Here is a 17,597-nt window from a genome sequence, read left to right on the forward strand (position 1 = left end):
GCAAGTATGTACAGGGACGGTGTGGTTTTTCCATCCAGCACTGCACTATCTGGTGCTTACGTGCAGGTGCGAACTGTAGTGCATGGCTTGTACAGGATGTGTGCACATGCCGTGCGCGCCTGCTTAGTACTTGCACAACTCACACGTTATCACCGTCACCGCCTCTACAGTGGACCGCCTCTACAGTGGACCGCCTCTACAGTGGACAGCCTCTACAGTGGACGGCCAGTTCACTTAATTTTTCGTCCACCACCAGGAAATCGCCGTGGGCTGGTTTCTGCGATCATTTTCCTTCTACTGCAATAAAGCGCGAGTATAAATGTTCTACAATCATCTTGTTTTAGACTAATTCAAGGCCGCTTAACATGACAATTGGGTGTTCCTCCCTGGGCTGAGTATGCATCTGGTCGAGATCAGTACTTCGCTATGCCTCCGCGCAAAGTGCGGTCCCAGTTTTTTATTCAAGCATGACATGTGTGGCATCAATGGAAAAGTGATGACCTCAGCTACCTAAAAAATAGCATCGACAAGGGACTATTGGCCACGGGATCAGATAGAAGCGGGCTCAAAGTCTGCCAAAGAGCTGTCACGCGGGCCCCATTGCAAATGTACACACGAGTTGTGACTGCAGTTTTCGCCTGACCCTGGCCGGAACTGAACTCCTGACTACTATTCACACCATCACATCGTCAACTAGTACAGATCCTACCTGATCCCCTGACATCTAATATCGCAGCACTTCTAAATACATCTGCTATCGAGACTGGGCGCAATTTCGCTTCTCCCAACCAGCTTGTGTTGCAATGATCATGGCGTTATTATTCTTGGCATTGTCTGTTTGAGGCCGGGGCACTCTGCCCTCATGTATTGACTTTCCTCTTGCACCCCACCATGGGCTCAGGGTCTGCTTGTGGCGTTCTGCGCTCTTACTAACCCTGTCATCAGTTGTTGGACACCATCTAGCCCAACTCAAGTGCTCGTGTTCGCTTGTACCAGTGCATGCCTGTGGGGAAAGTTGTTTAAAATGTTGTTTAACATGTTCCAAGCCATTGAATCGTATTGTACTCATGTCGTGAATATTGTCTGGATTATGTTCTCATACTCCCGTGATAAGTATCCATTTACTTTCGGAGAATCCTTCAAATACGATCTGTAGGTACTGTCTGTGCTCTTTCATCTGTTGGCAGGTGTATCAAACCAAACAGTCTTCTCGTGCCGGATTCGTTTGATGACAAGCTGGTTGTCCAGCAGTTACGCTACACTGGCAAGTAGATACTTGACAAGTACTTCTTCAAACCTTCTTGAAATAGTGTTGGCAAACTGCACTTGGTCAACTCACCTTTCTTCTGATTTTTAAGTGCTCGGATTAGGCTCGACAAGCAGAGCATTGGCAGCCTTTTTTTATTGTTGTTCGCGACAGCTGCCTGTGTTACTGGCATTTTCCTTGTTTCTAACATCTCTCTCTCTCTCTCTCTCTCTCTCTCTCTCTCTCTCTCTCTCTCGCGCGCGCGCGCGTGCGTGTGCGCGCACACACACTTACTGCATGTGCGTACATGCGTGCTTGTGTTCCAAACAACAGGAGTCCTTGAGACGACGAGAATACGACAGCTTGGCTACCCAACCAGACTTGACTTTGGTACTTTTCTGGAGAGGTTAGTCTTCATTCCGATTGCCTTTTTCTTTCTCACTCACTGTCTGCACTGTGTTTGCATTAACCCTTTGAGCAGGACATGGTCATGCTCTCAGTCCACCGAAATGATAGCAAACGGCTCATTTTGCTGAAAACACCCCTTGCTCAAAGACTGATAACTGTAGCTTCCCGTGGGCAATGAAATCACGTGTTCTCCTTGCTCGTATCGAGCTCCATTTTTGGCAGCCTTGCTGAGCACCCGGATCATATACCCTCCCCCTAGACACAAGCCCACATTCTTACCGTTCGTGTTTGGGGTGTATTTGAATACAGGTATAGCTGCCTTCAGCCTTTCTCTCAGTACAAGGCATCTCGGCATAGCTGCCCCGAGGACAACCAGCGCTGCTGTGTACTTCTGGACAGCCTTGGTATCAAGGACTACGCGATCGGGGAGACAAAGGTACTGGCACACACACACACACACACACACTCTCTCTCTCTCTCTCTCTCTCTCTCTCTCTCTCTTCTGTGCAGTACTAGTACAAGCATATCTTGTGCGTGTTCTTCGTGTGATTTTGTCCGTGGCTAACAGGTGTTTCTACGTTATCATCACAACGAGACGTTGTTCAACCTTCTGGAGCGCCGGGAACAAAGTGCAACAGTCTTGCAGAAAGGTAAGTGCATGTACTGTGTAACTACATGTACTTCCTCCGCAAACAAAAAACTCTCTTGTTTACATTTTAGGAGACAAAACAGTTGGTCCAGTGGAACAAAAGCACTTCAAGACAATGCATGGTTATACTCCTTTTTATGTACACGATTATAGAAAAGGAATTGGCACCGTGGGAGTTCACAGAGCTCGATTCCTCTGAGCTCTATTCACCAGACAAGTGATTCACGAATTGTTTTGTTTCCTGAGGAAGTACAGGAAGTCACCAAGCTTGGTAATTGCGACATTTGTGTTTGTGGTTCTTACGTTCTTGCTCTGTGCTCTCGCACTCATAAGACAGTTTCTCTAAAGCACACCAGACTACATGCTTGTCCGTTGCTTGATGACTTTTGCGGGGGTTCTACCAGTCAGGACTTGACTGGATTTTAGTGCAGCAGTGTGCTATGTGAGCATGGCATGTGGGAAGTGTTGTGGTATGGAGTATATTAGATCAACCCAGTGTTTCTGTTCTGTATGTATACCTCCTGTACAGTTGTGCGTGGATTCCTGGCACGCTGCTACTTCCAGCAAGCTTTGGTGGACATGTTCTGTCAAGAGGTATGTTAGTTTTGATGTCTTGCGATTGCGCTCTGGGTACTAGTAAGTGGTCACTTTGGTTCACCTGTTGATTCATGTACGACAGGTACAGTGTACTGCTGCCAAGGCCCGATGCAGAGTACACTTTTTGCTTCAACCCTTGCTGGAGACTGGAGAGTCTCTGCAGGTCATCCACCCGGTTTGTTGCCAGCATCCACTGGAATGGATTAGCAGGCATGCCGGCAGTGTCCGGTCCACTGTAGAAACTACAGATTTCGAAAATTCCCTCGTGCAAGACGACACAACATTGCTACAATATGGTGTTGGTGATCGCAGGTTTTCGCTCTCTCTTGTTTGTTCAAGGCAGGCAGGCATAGTGGGACGGTCTAAGACTATGATTGAGGAACAGAGGGTTCCAGATACAAGGGATTTCAGTCTTTGACCACTTTGCGGTGGGTCTGATCTATTCACCTCCCGCCGCTTTAGAAGCTGCATCCGCACCTTAATCCATAGAGGGTGGTGGCGTTCCTGCGGACGCGGAAAACTCGGTTTCCAGCCGAGTCTCACGCGAACCGTGATTTTTTGTGCCATGCAAGCTGAAAATTCTGTTAATCACGATGTACATGGCGTGAATATTTAGTCTTGTGCTCATGTGTTTGTTTCGGTCTTTGACCACTTTGTGGCGGGTCTGATCTACACACCTCCCGCCGCTTAGGAGCTGCATCTGCACCTTAATCCTAGAGGGTGGTGGCGTTCCTACGGATGCGGAAAACTCGGCTTCCAGCCGAGTCTCACACGAAGCGTGAATTTTGTTTTTGTTTGTTCAGGTGAAAGAAACGTCTGCGGACTTATCTGCCAAGCTGTCAATGTTAATGAGAATTGATGAGGACCGCCATCAGGTGAGAGACACAGAGAGAGAGAGAGAGACACACACACACACACACACACACACACACACACACACACACACACACACACACACACAGAGAGTGTGTGTGCTTGTGCTAGTGCTCTTGGTTGGCTATGTAGAAATTCTATCATTTATTTTGCGATGACTTAGCTCAGTTAGCTGCAGTGTACGCTTGGTGTTGATGGAGGTTTCCTCAACACATGTGTGCTACCCAGTATATAATATATACAATCTCTGCTTAACCCTTTGTTATGTCTATATAGCGCCGCTTGGAAGAGGAACGGCTTGAGCGTGAGCGTCAAGAGCAGATTCGGCTGCAGAGGGAGAAAGAAGAGCAAGAGCGACTGCAGAGAGAAAAGGAAGAAGCAGAGAGAATCGAGCGTGTGCGACGGGAGAAAGAAAAGTTCGTGCGGATGGAACAAGAGCGATTGCAACGCCAGAAAGAAGAGAAAGAGTTCCAAGAACAACTTCAACTGAAGCGTCAAAAGGACCAAGAGGAAAGAGCAAAGGCAGCAGCATTGAAGAAGCAGCAACAGCAGCAACAGCAGCTGCTGCAGAAAGAGAAGGAAGCACAGCGCATCGAAAAAGAAAGATCTGATCAGGAGATCACTAAGGTAGAACAATCAGATAGATCCATGCCTGGCGCTGCTGCTGTATATCGTCGTCGCAGCAAAGTTAACCCATTGGAAAGGGATGGTGGTGATATGCCCAGAACTCATCAGCAGCAGCTAGATCAGATGAGGGACTCTACAGGCCTACATGTGAGCTGCTAACTTATGGGTCACATATAGATCCACCCCTAAATTCCGCACCAGTAACGTATGAGAAAGTAAAGTAAGATGATAGTCTGTGATGACCAAGATCAAATCTTGACTCGATTGAGCATAGTTAGGAGGACTCGTAGCAAGACATTGACCCTTAAACAGATCGTGTACTTTTTCCATTGGTTGGGTCACTTGCTAGGACTTTTTGTCACGTGCATTATCATCTAGGCAAATCAGAGTAGGGTGTGCCACTTAGGCATTGATCTACACTGTGACTACCCTCTTCCTCCCTCCCCTCCAGGCGCGTACGCAGGGGGGGGGGGGGGGTTCCCGTTGCCCGGAAACCCCCCAAATGTTCCAAACGAGCAACGTTTTTGGGCATATTTTGGTAGGGCGCACGATCGATCTAGCAAGAATGCAAAACTTCAATAGATCGTAACTCAGTCACATCCTGCTCAAATCCAACAATCCAAATATCCAGGTCGAATAGAAAACTCTCAGCTGTCGGTTGAAACAATTTGCAATGCGCTGCGAGCAATATCTCTTGAGATAAATCGTTCGTAAGTTGAGCCGCGATCTCGCAATTTCAAAAGCACACAGCGCGACTCGAGTATCGAGAATTATTTGAGACTTTTCGTCACGCTGACTTGCTCAAATTTGCAGGGGCTTCACTTGTGATATTTTCAAGAGTACATAGCAAAAAATCGAAACTCTGCGATCAAGAAAAACGAAATCGCTGGAGCAGGACGCGTTTGGGCCAGCCTTTGGGCCAGTTTGGAGCATTTTTTCGCACCGTCGCTGCACTCTACCGCTATAGCATTATAGCGTTGGATATGTACATGACTGTACTGTGTCCTGGTTATCATGATCGACCTCATTCTCTCCCTGGCCCTGGTACCTTTCCAATTCCAGGATTGGAAGGCTAAGATAATGAAGATTGAGTGAGTAGAACTGACGTTATGATCCAAAGAACACGAAAAAATTGCATAATTTTGAAAATTTCCTAGGGCTCTTTAGAAAGGGTTAAAATGAGTCACTGTTTGCGATTCGGTTGGAAACCCCCCTAGAGGTGACCCTGCGTGCGCGCCTGCCCTCCCCCCCCCCCCCCCCTCTCCCGGTAACCTCAACCATGCATGGACTTGAAGTAGGCTCCAAATTCAGCTAGTACTAAAGTCTGCATATCATTTGAACATCATTACCCACACTAAAAAAAGATATTCCCTGTTTGTGGTGGTGCTTCTGCTGCTTCTGTTGTTGTTGCCGCCTCTGCTCCTATTGTACTTACTATTTTTATAGGACGAGGTTGAAAAAGTAAAGAAAGAGATTGCAGTCGTCGAGTTTGAAACGGAAGAGACCTGTCTTGCTCACCAGAATATTCTTTCGCAAACTGAGGATATTCTGAAGGAGGCAAACACCATCAGAAGGTTAGTTTTGCTGTATTCATGCATGTGGAAAGCGAAAGAAAGATAGGCAGATGAAAATGGGTACACACAGGTATGCAGAGAGAGAGAGAGAGAGAGAGAGAGAGAGAGAGAGAGAGAGAGAGAGAGAGAGAGAGAGAGAGAGAGAGAGAGAGAGAGAGAGAGAGAGAGAGAGAGAGAGAGAGAGAGAGAGAGAAGAGAGAGAAAGAGAGAGAAAGAGAGAGAGAGAGAGAGAGAGAGAGAGAGAGCTGATGAGATAAAACAGCGGAGACCTTCCCTTTCCCGTTCCAATTCCATGCTCTATGACTGTATCTTCACAGATGTCTGTGTGCGTGTGTATGTGCGTGTGTGTATGTGTGTGTGCGCGTGCGTGTGTGTGTGTGCGACGCGCACTATACTGTTTTCAAATTGGTAATGAGCACTATGAATTTATGATATGTGACAACTTCACACTCAGGTCATGATCGTCCACTTCTGCCACTAATTTGATAGCACATTGTTGCACTCCAGTAGGCATGCTTACAGTCTCACCGGTATGTCAATGCTTCACATCGTAGCACCAGAGTGTTATTCACTGTCATCCAGCCAAAGATGGTCCATGTACTGTTCCCCAAGATGGTCCATGTACCGTTTGCCACTTACCATCCGTATGTCACTGTCACGGTCGCATCCATCAGCCTTCTTTGAGACTGTCTTTAATCAAGCTGTTCCTGTCACCACACTATTACCTTCCATTCTGCCAGTGCTTGCTTTGCCGTTCCCTGCATGTAGCACAGTCATAGACAACTCACAGTGTTACTCATCTCTCCACTGCCTCCCTCAGTATGGTTCAGCCAGCTGTTCACGTCACTTATGCTATGGTCCTCTCCACACTACGTCTGCCAAGCACTCGTTTCTCCACACAGCGTTTGTCCAGCACACAACTCTCCTCACTACGCCTGTCGCATATGCTGCTCACCGTTAGCGTGAAATACTCGCAACTAGCTGCGACTACTCTGCAAGGAATGAAATCCTGGCTGGAATTGTGTCGTCTCTTGCTGAGCGCATTAGCTTTGTCCGTTTCTTTGCTTTGCAGCCTAGCTCTGCAGGAATGGGCAGAGTATTGTGCAAGCTGTAGCGTCTCCAGCTCAAACGACAGTCCCTCCAAGAGCAGCAATCATAGCCCCCAACGTGGACGCAAGCCAAGGAAATCTAGTGCTATACTTGATAAGCAATCTTCGGCTGAGAGCGAGAATGAGACGTCCGCGAGCAGCAGCTCTGCGAGCGTCTCTACAGCCGGTAATAAGAAGCGAGAGTCTGATTCTTCGACAATTAGCAGCCATCTGTATGAGGAGAGTAAACGCTCATCTATTTTTTCAATAGGACTAGTGCCAATTATTGATGAAGTTGGTGACGCAATTGACCTCCCTGATGTTGAACCTACTAATGCAGCAGCTGCCATTGCCGCACAGAATGGTCTCTCAGGTGTTCCTGTTATGTATCTACATCGCTCAGCCGTTGCTGCTGCTGCTGACATGCAGCAACCGCCCACTACACATCCGCCAGTCAACAGTGTTTCACCTTGTCCACAGTATGTAGCATTCATCGCTGCTTTGCCTCAACTTCTGGTGCTGCTGCTGCTGTTGCTGTTGCTGCTGTTCTCTCGTTGTTCTTGCTGTTCTTTATCGTGTTGTTCTTGTTGTTCCTCTTGCTCCTGTTGTTCTTGCGTTCTCATTGTTCTTGTCGTCGTCCCCATTCTTGTTGTCATCATCACCGCCATTGTTGTTCCTGTTCCTGTCCCTGCTGCTGCTGCTGCTGCTGCTGCTGCTGCTGGTCTTGATCTTGATCTTGGTCTTTATTGTTGTTCTTGTTGTTGATGTTGTTGTTCTTTAATGGACCTAAAAGGGCGTCTAATGGAGATCATAATGGAGGTGCCACTTTTCTGTACGACGTGTATGCCAAAACCTGGCCATAACCGGCCAAATAGTTGAGTTTTCCACATAATTATGTCAAAAATTCATAGAATCGCTCCAAACTTTTTTTACAATCTCCAATCCAAATCCGAGCAAAAGCAGATTGTGCCCGAATTTCTGGATTTTCGAGTGGGAAAACTGCCTTGCTCATTGTGGATGCTTCTTTTCTCTTTGTTGTTGTTGTTTTCTGCAAATTCAGATCGCCTGTCTCTGGACGCTCAGCCACCACAAGTAAGATCTATGTGTTCCCGCATTAAATCTTGAGCTCTTGTATCAACCCCACTTGACCTGCTCTTCCCTGGCCTACACAAGACGGGACCTTGTCCGTAGCGGAGAATTGTCCCTATCTCAGAACAAGCTTCTTAATTTAAATACTGTAGTTTGAACTAGTTTCCCAAATTTTCGGTGTACTTTTATTTTCGGTACTTTCGGTGCATCTGCTTCATACCTAAAATTTCAATACACCGAACAAACACTAACACGCATAATCCAATAGGGAACAGCTTCCCTGTACCGAAAATTTCTGTTCACCTAACCTGGCCTTTTGCCCTCATACCGAAATATTGAGCACCGAAAATTTCTGAAATTAGAGTACACTAACATCAGATGTTATTTGAAATCGCGGCTAGAAAATCACCAAACTTGGAACAGAGTAGTTCTGGTCAGGGGGAGAAGGGAGTCCTGTAAATGTTGTCAAGCCGGCAGCGGCAGTAATATCTCTATGTTGTGCTGCACATCTTGTGTGTGCACTTGTGTTCACAGAGTCTCCAGCTGTGGTATCGGCATCGTCACCGTCATCAAGAGTGAAAACGAAGCGGGTCAGTGCTATAGTGGGCCCATGATTGCATGAGGGTAGAAATAAATACAGTCAAATCTGCCGTTAGCGACCTCTGCTGTAGGCGACCATCTACCGTTAGCGACCGATTTTCCGTGCACCGACGGTTTCACATACAAACTGATCTGTCCAGAGCGACCATCTGCTGTGCGCGACCAGCGACCGCGATTTCATGCACGGTGGCTGCATTCAAATCTGCTGTAAGCGACCGCGACCCAGGTTCAGTAAGGTGCGAAAATGTACTTGCCAGTGCAGTGCGCTGTCAACTGCAAAGTGTGAAAATGCGCTGTCTTGCAAGTGCGATCGACTGGCGCCTGGCCTGTACTCAGGCTGTGCTGTAGCTCTCAAGTCCAGGCAGTGTCGATCTACTGCCGTGTCGCATACGCGTACTATACGGGTATGGTCGTCGTTGAATATCCAATAAAATGATATTAAAAATCACATTATTCTCGTCGATTTGAGTACATGGAAGCATATACCTGGTATGCCGGATTTACCATACATCTGTCGTAAGAGACCATCTGCCGTAAGCGACCGCTTTTTCTTGCACCAAGGGGCGGTCGCTTACGACAGATTTGACTGTATAATGAAAAAGTGAAAATATTCACAGGTTTGAGGAAAAAGTGAAAAAATAGTATATCGTGTTCTCCCACTTCTACATATCCAGTATTATAGACTGAGGACATGAAGCATTGCTCACTCAGGTCTCCCCTGGATATTTCATGTGTAGGTTGTACACTGTGTGTATATCAAACTCTGTAACATGGTCCTCTGTTGTGAGATTGTGCAAGTCCCAGCACGACTAGGGAGTGTGTTGGTCAGCTAAGAGTTTATGTTGGCTGAAGAAGAAATTGAATTGTGCATGTGTGTGGGTGCGTGCGTGCATGCGTATGTGTGCGTGCGTGTTTGTGTATTCTGCTTGTAAATGCAATTGTTGCGTTCCACCAGCCTTGGTGTGTGGTAACAGTCATGGAGCGAGACATTGTCTGCGGTACCTACTCACTGTATCCCCGTTCCTTCACTATCGATGGTTCTGAGAACATGTCTGCCAGTGTGTAAGTACCAGAATTACCTTTGTCAGCTGTACCACCAGCTGTGCCAGCACATCGTGCATGCCGGCTTCATCACTTTCTGCAGCTTTGACCGCACGCTGTGCAAAATCCAAAACCACGCCTTCCCTACGGTTGGAAGTTAACATTTGGACTGAATTGAACTGAAGTTGATGCAGCCAGAATTTATGAATCACACCGCGCAACTGGAATGAACCAAGCACAAACTGGTGTGCTGGAATGAGAGATTGTGGTCTTTGCGTGTGCGAGTACAGAGCGTGATCCAGATAAGTTACGTAATAAAGGCAGCATGCCCACAATGGCTCTTAATCACAAGCGTGTACTCTTGTACACTTGTAAACTCTTGGTTTGGACAAGTCTTGGTTATAGTAATAGTGTTGAAAATGCTCAATTCTTGAGTTCCATTCTATGCATCTCTCCAAGAAGTTGTATACTTTGTGCCATTTCAACACATTCACCACACACATATTTACGAATGTGTATGAATTGTACAGTTTGAAGTCATCATTATTATTATTAAAAAGCTTACGTGGAGATAAAAATGTAATTAACGCAATAAATAGAACAAGGAACAAGGTACTATACATGAAAACAAGTGTTGCTAATGGTGTTTGTACTGAGTGCGCAGCTTACTCTATTTATTGCGTTAATTATTATTATTATTATTAGTGAGTTTCTGCTGCACGGAACTACGTACCAAACTCTGTGTCAACTGCAGTGAAGTTTGACACGGATTTTTCGTACGTTGCGCCGGTTGTGCTGTGCATAGCATGCTCGTAGAATGCTCGAACTTCGTGCCACGTGTACTCTGTGCGCTCAGTTTTCACACGGAAACCAGTCCGTGTGAAGCGCGCTTCACGCACTTCACACGGAAAACGGTATGAAAAATCCGTGTGAAAATTGATCCCGTACCGCGGCGAGGTTTCCATACGTACTTTAGTACGTTTTACCGTGTGGCAGAAACTCACTAAATATCAGCTTTTCGCGTTGACATCACGAAGCAAGCTTGGCTAGTCTTCGCTCAAGCCAAATGGAATGAAGAATGGGGAACGAGCGGGGTCAATGAGGTGCTCATATGCATGCAGCTGCAGAATAGGCAACACAGAAAATATCAAAACTGTCCTAAAAGAGACGAAATGCCAACACGAAATGTCAACTATTTGCTTCAACAAATAAAACCCGAAAATTGCTGAGTACTGCACTGTAGTCATGATACAGATAGCTGACGTGCAGAGTGTCAAAAGCGACATAATACATACATACATGTATAAGGATAGTGAGTGTGACGAAGTCATGATTCTTCAAATACTTCTTGCCGGAGAAACTGTTTAGTTGAGGCTGCTGGCTTATAGAGTGCTGGATTAACGAGGGACGACTGTAGTCTGAGCAGATGTGTGGGAGTGCGTGTAGCATACAGCTGTTCATGGCGGGTGTGGAGCGTAGTCGTAATGCGTAAAAATGAAATGAACAAACATGCAAAAGCAACTTACTTGCACAGAAGCATAGCCTACATCTATTCGTTTTGGGGCACTGTGTGTGTGTGTGCGTGTGTGTGTGTGTTTGTGTGTGTGTGTGTGTGTGTGTGTGTGTGTGCGTGCGTGCGTGTGTGTGTGTGTGTGTGTGTGTAAAAAAATGAAAAATGAAAAATAGGGATTCACTGGCCAGAAAAAGCCACTTCAATCAGCTGCGTGGTGGATACCAGGCTAGAAAATAGTGGCGGTCGATTCATCAGCCTTGCAAGCTGTTGAATGGTGTAATCCCAGCACAAGTTGCTATGTCTAACATAGCTGTTCACTATCATCGCTTCCGCGATGGGCATGTCTGAGGTGTGTGTGTGTGTGTGTGTGTGTGTGTGTGTGTGTGTGTGTGTGCATGTGCGTGTGCGCGTGTGTGTGTACCTATAATTATGTGTGTTCTTTCAGGATTGGTATCAATGGCAATCCGCCAGTTAGTGGCCATGACTCTGTGAATAAAGTTCGGCCGTTTGTTGGAAAGGTGAGAAGATTACTCATGCCCAACAGATTTTTCCTTTCCTTGCCTGCTGCCTTTAGCCACTCCTGTACCCTGTAGCTACTCCTGTACCCTGTAGCCACTCTTTGTACCCTGTAGCCACTCCTGCACCCTGTAGCCACTCCTGTACCCTGTAGCCACTCCTGTACCCTGTAGCCACTCTTTGTACCCTATAGCCACTCTTTGTACCCTGTAGCCACTGTTGTACCCTGTAGACACTCCTGTACCCTGTAGCCACGCCTGTACCCTGTAGCCACTCCTGTACGCTGTAGCCACTCTTTGTACCCTGTAGCCACTCCTGTACCCTGTAGCCACTCGTTGTACCCTGTAGCCACTGTTGTACCCTGTAGCCACTCCTGTACCCTGTAGCCACTCATGTACCCTGTAGCCACTCATGTACCCTGTAGCCACTCCTGTACCCTGTAGCCACTCTTTGTACCCTGTAGCCACTGTTGTACCCTGTAGCCACTCATGTACCCTGTAGCCACTCCTGTACCCTGTAGCCACTCTTTGTACCCTGTAGCCACTCCTGTACCCTGTAGCCACTCATGTACCCTGTAGCCACTCCTGTACCCTGTAGCCACTCTTTGTACCCTGTAGCCACTCCTGTACCCTGTAGCCACTCCTGTACCCTATAGTGAGTTTGAAGTAATGTCAATATTTAGATGGATGAACAAAGGATGCAAGAGTACCTCTTTCTCTTTCATCTGTTCAGCTTGTCAGCTGACCAACAAGCCTTTCTTTTCATGATTCTCCCTACATGGAAGCCAACCAATTCGCAGCTTTTTTTAGTCTGAGTATGTGTGCAAGTTTTTAGGTCATTCTATTGTAGGCACTGGATTGTTGGTTCTGGAACAATGTACAGGAAATTTGTTGAGTTTGATGCTTCCCTGTTGTATGAGTATGTAAGCTGAGCCTGACATTGCTGGGCACGGTGCACCCTGGGCTACTTGGCGTGTGTTACATGCTGTAATACATATTGGCCCCTGCTGTCATATTGGCGCCTGCTGTCTTGTGTTCTGTGCTTAGGGTGTGGAGATTGAAATCACCGCTGATGGCTCAGTTCGCGCCATCCGGCGCAGCAAGAACCCTGTCATTCTCAAGGTCAGTTGCACAACACGTGTGTATGGAGCGTGGTGTACGTGCATAACTGTGTCGGGTGCCGACTGGGAGCAGTCTAACATGCTGAATGAAACGTCAAAAGAATCGTCTCGTCTAAGGGGCCGTCAGTAATTATTGGTGGTTTAGCGTGTGCGCTAAGCCCTGTTAACGAACGTGGAACACCTACCACTCATACTTAGTCTGATGATCATGCATCTGATTATGATGTCATTGCTATACATGCGCATGCGCAGCGCGCGCCACTCTCCCACGCGTGCTTTCCAAATCTTGCTTTAGAGAGAGAGCAAGAGAAAAGAGAGACTCCTTTGTCACATTTGCTTTCCGACGACTTGACTGTTCACTGGTTTGTCAACTCTCGTTCGCGTCCAGAGCTGTACCAGCTGGTCGCACATTCCTGAGACGCCTGCACGACCTGGACAGAGCAACTCGATCAACACCATTGCACCAATGGCTACGCATTTCGGCATTGGCAATGGCAGACCTGTTGTGGTGGGCAGAGGCCTTGACCATATGGAATGGGAAGTCATTCTTCCTGGTGGATGAGTGGACGCCAGCCCCCGACATGCAACTACAGACTGATGCCAGCGGCACTCACGGTTATGGTGCCTTCTACAACGGTCGACGGCTGAGAGGAGAGAGCAGCAGCCGAGCCAGATCAGCCAGTCTTGCCAACTCTCCGTTGACAGACTCCGTGCTACAGCTAGCAGCACTGGCAATAGCACCATCCTCCCGCCGGACGTTTTCTACCGCCGAGACCCGCTACTTCCAGTTCTGCCAAGTGCATGCCTGCAACCCATTGCCGGGCGACGACTTTACTTTGTGCTATTTTGCTGCCGAGTTGTTCAGGACTCTTCAGCCTCGATCTGTCCGTGTCTACATGTCGGCAATCCGCAACCTTCATGTGGAACTTGGCTTTGCTTACCCGTCGGGCCCAACAACTCTCCTCGCTAGTGTCCTGCGGGGCATCGACACAGCGTCATCGTCTGCCGATAACCACTCCACTTCTCAGGGAGATCTGCCGGCATGTTGCCGTTCAACGCATGCGGCACCCTCACGACAAGGCCATGCTAAGGGCAGCTTTTCCCTTGGCGTTTCATGGGTTCTTCCGTTGTGGAGAACTGACTGCTGGCCTGAGGCGATGTGATGTGACGATCAGTACTGACCAGCGGTCGTTATCGGTAAACGTGCGCTCATCTAAGACGGACTCCAACAGCACGGGCCACACAGTATTGGTTGGAGCCAGCACGGACGCACTGATCTGCCCAGTGCAGGCCATGGCAACTACCTGGCGTTTCGCCCCGGCGGCGACCATCTGTTCACTTACGCTAATGGCCAGCCGCTTACAAGAAATGCAGTGTCCTCTGAACTGCGCAACCTGCTGCCACTCTGTGGGGTCACGGACCCGAGTGCATATGCCAGTCACCCGGATTGGCGCCGCAACATCAGCGGCCATGGCAGGTGTCCCCGAACACATCATCCGCATCATGGGTAGATGGCGCAGTGATGCGGTCCACCGCTACATCCGGGCTGCTACAGCTGACACCCTGCGAGTGTAACGTCAATTAGCTGCAGTTCAAAGTCATCAATGGTAGCTGCGGGTTAGTGACCACATTGCGCCTGAACTGCTTAGCTTTAGCTTTACATTGCTGCTGTCAGTACAGCACAATACACCAATCGTATTTCATTATTACTCTCATGCCATATTGGGGATATTGGGAACGGGCAGTCTATCTCCGCAGCTGGCTCATTTCAATCACTACCGGTCGCAGCTCCTGCCCACGGCAGGCCGACCGTCTCTCGTTCACACTCTGTGTGCTCCAGGTCACAGCTCCTGCGCAGAGCAGGCCGACCTGTCTGTCTCTCTCTCTCACACACACTCTGTGTGCTCCAGGTCACAGCTCCTGCGCAGAGCAGGCCGACCTGTCTGTCTCTCTCTCTCACACACACTATGTGTGCACCGGGTCACAGCTCCTGCGCAGAGCAGGCCGACCTGTCTTTCTCATGCACGCCAGCTGCTCCGCCCAATATCCCTGATGTGCCAACCAGAAAACAATGTGTTCTGAGCCGGGTGCATGCCTGTATGTGGAGAGTGCGTTAATGGTGGTTTAGCGTGTGCGCTAAGCCCTGTTAACGAACGTGGAACACCTACCACTCATACTTAGTCTGACGATCATGCATCTGATTATGATGTCATTGCTATACATGCGCATGCGCAGCGCGCGCCACTCTCCCACGCGTGCTTTCCAAATCTTGCTTTAGAGAGAGAGCAAGAGAAAAGAGAGACTCCTTTGTCACATTTGCTTTCCGACGACTTGACTGTTCACTGGTTTGTCCGTCAGTTGTCAATTTTCCCCTTCCCTCCCAACCCCATTCGACTGGGGATCACTATCTCTCCGTCACTGTCACCATAATTTCCTCAATAACAGTGTCAGTATAACTCTTGTCAATATACTTATATCGGGTGAGGGCAGTCTATCTCCGCAGCTGGCTCATTTCAATCACTACCGGTCGCAGCTCCTGCCCACGGCAGGCCGACCGTCTCTCGTTCACACTCTGTGTGCTCCAGGTCACAGCTCCTGCGCAGAGCAGGCCAACCTGTCTGTCTCTCTCTCTCACACACACTCTGTGTGCTCCAGGTCACAGCTCCTGCGCAGAGCAGGCCGACCTGTCTGTCTCTCTCTCTCACACACACTATGTGTGCACCGGGTCACAGCTCCTGCGCAGAGCAGGCCGACCTGTCTTTCTCATGCACGCCAGCTGCTCCGCCCAATATCCCTGATGTGCCAACCAGAAAACAATGTGTTCTGAGCCGGGTGCATGCCTGTATGTGGAGAGTGCGTTAACAATCTTTTGCATGAAACTAAGAACTTTTGTTTGTCTTCGAAGCCAGTTTCATTTTGAAAGAAAAACATTGATCAATACATTTCTTGCTGTCTAATCAGTGTATTTTTTTTGTTCTGGGTGAGTGGGTGGGGGACTTCCACAACTAATTTTTTTTTCATTCCGTGAAAATTATCAATTATACCGGATGGCCCCTATTGTTATGATTTCAATCTTATAGTACTCTTCGTTGTCGGTAAAAGCGAGTGCTAGTATGACACACCCCTCCCTCCCCCCCCCCCCCCCTCCACACACACACACACACACACACTGATCCTGGCAATGTTTTACTCAAGAGTTGAAAATCTTTTGCTGTATTTATTTTAGGGCCGGAGTTCCACTCTTCTTCATTGCCATCCTAATACTGAGCTTGAAGGAGATGTCATGCCCAGGAATATACCACAGGAGGTAGGTGCATGTATGTAGGTCAAAGCATCACAGGCCCGATTCAACATCATTCTACTGTAACTGTGTATGTTCTCAACCTAACGTTAGTCGCAGAATATAAGTTTGATATCCTGGGAGGTGTTTGCTGCTTTGCGTGCCTGCTTTTCAGCTGCCCTGGGACAAGATTCGTATTGTGGTCTGTTTTTGTTCTTTTGCATTGCTCTACTCGGGCACAGATCTTCTCGGCATCAACGTTCAAGCAGCATGTCAAGGACGTGATGGCTAAGACCAAGCTAGACTTGACAGTGCTGTTTTGTTTGTGTCGCGTAAGTGGGGCACTGCTGATGCTGTATCACGTACATTCTGCACTCCACAGCATGCTGTATCACGTACATTCTGCACTCCACAGCAAGCTGTGTGATTTGCATTCTACACTCCACAGAATGCCGTGTCCTCTCTAGACGTGTGCCGAACATGAACGTGGCGGAACTCGATTCACGCCAATCATGCACCAGGTCTCTTTCCCTCTTTCCACTCCGAACTAATGCAGGTCTGGTGCGAGTCGCTTTGTGTTGGAATATGTTTGGCAAGCTGATTCTTTTGTAAAATCAGTGCTTACCACTGATGCAAGCAAAGGTGTGTTTCATTTGCAGCGGTGATTTTTTTGTCTGTTCGGATCCCGAAGGGCTAGCCAAGATACTGCCGAGTTAGAATGAGCAGCAGTTGGCACAGTACGAACGGATTGTACTGGCATTCAGTGACCGGGCATTAGTTCTATCACGCTTAGATGCGCTTCCAACTTGGAAGGTTGTTGGATATTAAATAAAAAGGAGAGGCACACATTCAAGCCAAAGGCGCACACTCAAGTCAAAAACAAGCTAAGCCTTACAGCAAAACAAACTATTGGCTATATCAGAATGTTGATGGTACGAGGAAGACCATATCAGATTCTGAGTGTTCAGCATGTTGGCTCATGGAGTGGTGGATAACTACGCATAGCTAGTAAAATTAGTAATCCATTGGTCCTTTCCTTCCTGTAATTCTCCCTTCATTCGTACAGGCACTTGTGAATGAAACCTCTTTCTCTTGCCTTGCCCTCTCATCCTGCGTGGTCTAGGTTGGAATAGGGTTTGTGCGTAACACATCCAACCCACACTCAACTCCGTGCTGGGCTATTGTGGACTTTGTCGTACCTCATCTCAAAGTCAACGGTGAGTGGGTCCAGGGAATCATTAGCACATTGACAAGTGCAACTGGATTGTGTGGTATGCCGTGGATACTGATAACGAAATCTGTGTAATCAAACGATGTAAGGGAGTTCTAGAATGGACGAACTTGTCTGTGATCACACAAATTCACTGTATAATACT

The 17,597-nt window shown here is 47.9% G+C and overlaps 1 protein-coding gene across 4 annotated transcripts in view; it reads left to right on the forward strand.

Annotated features, from left to right (window-relative positions):
* LOC135806506 (myosin-IIIa-like) overlaps positions 1–17,597 on the forward strand; it is a 37,779-nt gene that overhangs the window by 18,417 nt on the left and 1,765 nt on the right. For 3 of the 4 annotated variants that reach the window (XM_065320693.1, XM_065320698.1, XM_065320694.1), the window contains 16 exons: positions 1,188–1,264; positions 1,580–1,652; positions 1,964–2,090; positions 2,223–2,304; positions 2,833–2,897; positions 3,704–3,775; positions 4,050–4,547; positions 5,847–5,974; positions 8,123–8,154; positions 8,686–8,741; positions 9,707–9,813; positions 11,751–11,823; positions 12,868–12,942; positions 16,168–16,248; positions 16,464–16,553; positions 17,345–17,438. In XM_065320693.1, the coding sequence (XP_065176765.1) occupies positions 1,188–1,264; positions 1,580–1,652; positions 1,964–2,090; positions 2,223–2,304; positions 2,833–2,897; positions 3,704–3,775; positions 4,050–4,547; positions 5,847–5,974; positions 8,123–8,154; positions 8,686–8,741; positions 9,707–9,813; positions 11,751–11,823; positions 12,868–12,942; positions 16,168–16,248; positions 16,464–16,553; positions 17,345–17,438 (1,730 nt within the window). The remainder of the gene's footprint in view (positions 1–1,187; positions 1,265–1,579; positions 1,653–1,963; positions 2,091–2,222; positions 2,305–2,832; positions 2,898–3,703; positions 3,776–4,049; positions 4,548–5,846; positions 5,975–8,122; positions 8,155–8,685; positions 8,742–9,706; positions 9,814–11,750; positions 11,824–12,867; positions 12,943–16,167; positions 16,249–16,463; positions 16,554–17,344; positions 17,439–17,597) is intronic. The other variant, XM_065320697.1, reaches the window with a different exon arrangement.

The sequence above is a fragment of the Sycon ciliatum genome, chromosome 1 (genome assembly GCF_964019385.1).
Source record: "Sycon ciliatum chromosome 1, ocSycCili1.1, whole genome shotgun sequence".
Lineage (NCBI taxonomy): Eukaryota > Metazoa > Porifera > Calcarea > Leucosolenida > Sycettidae > Sycon > Sycon ciliatum.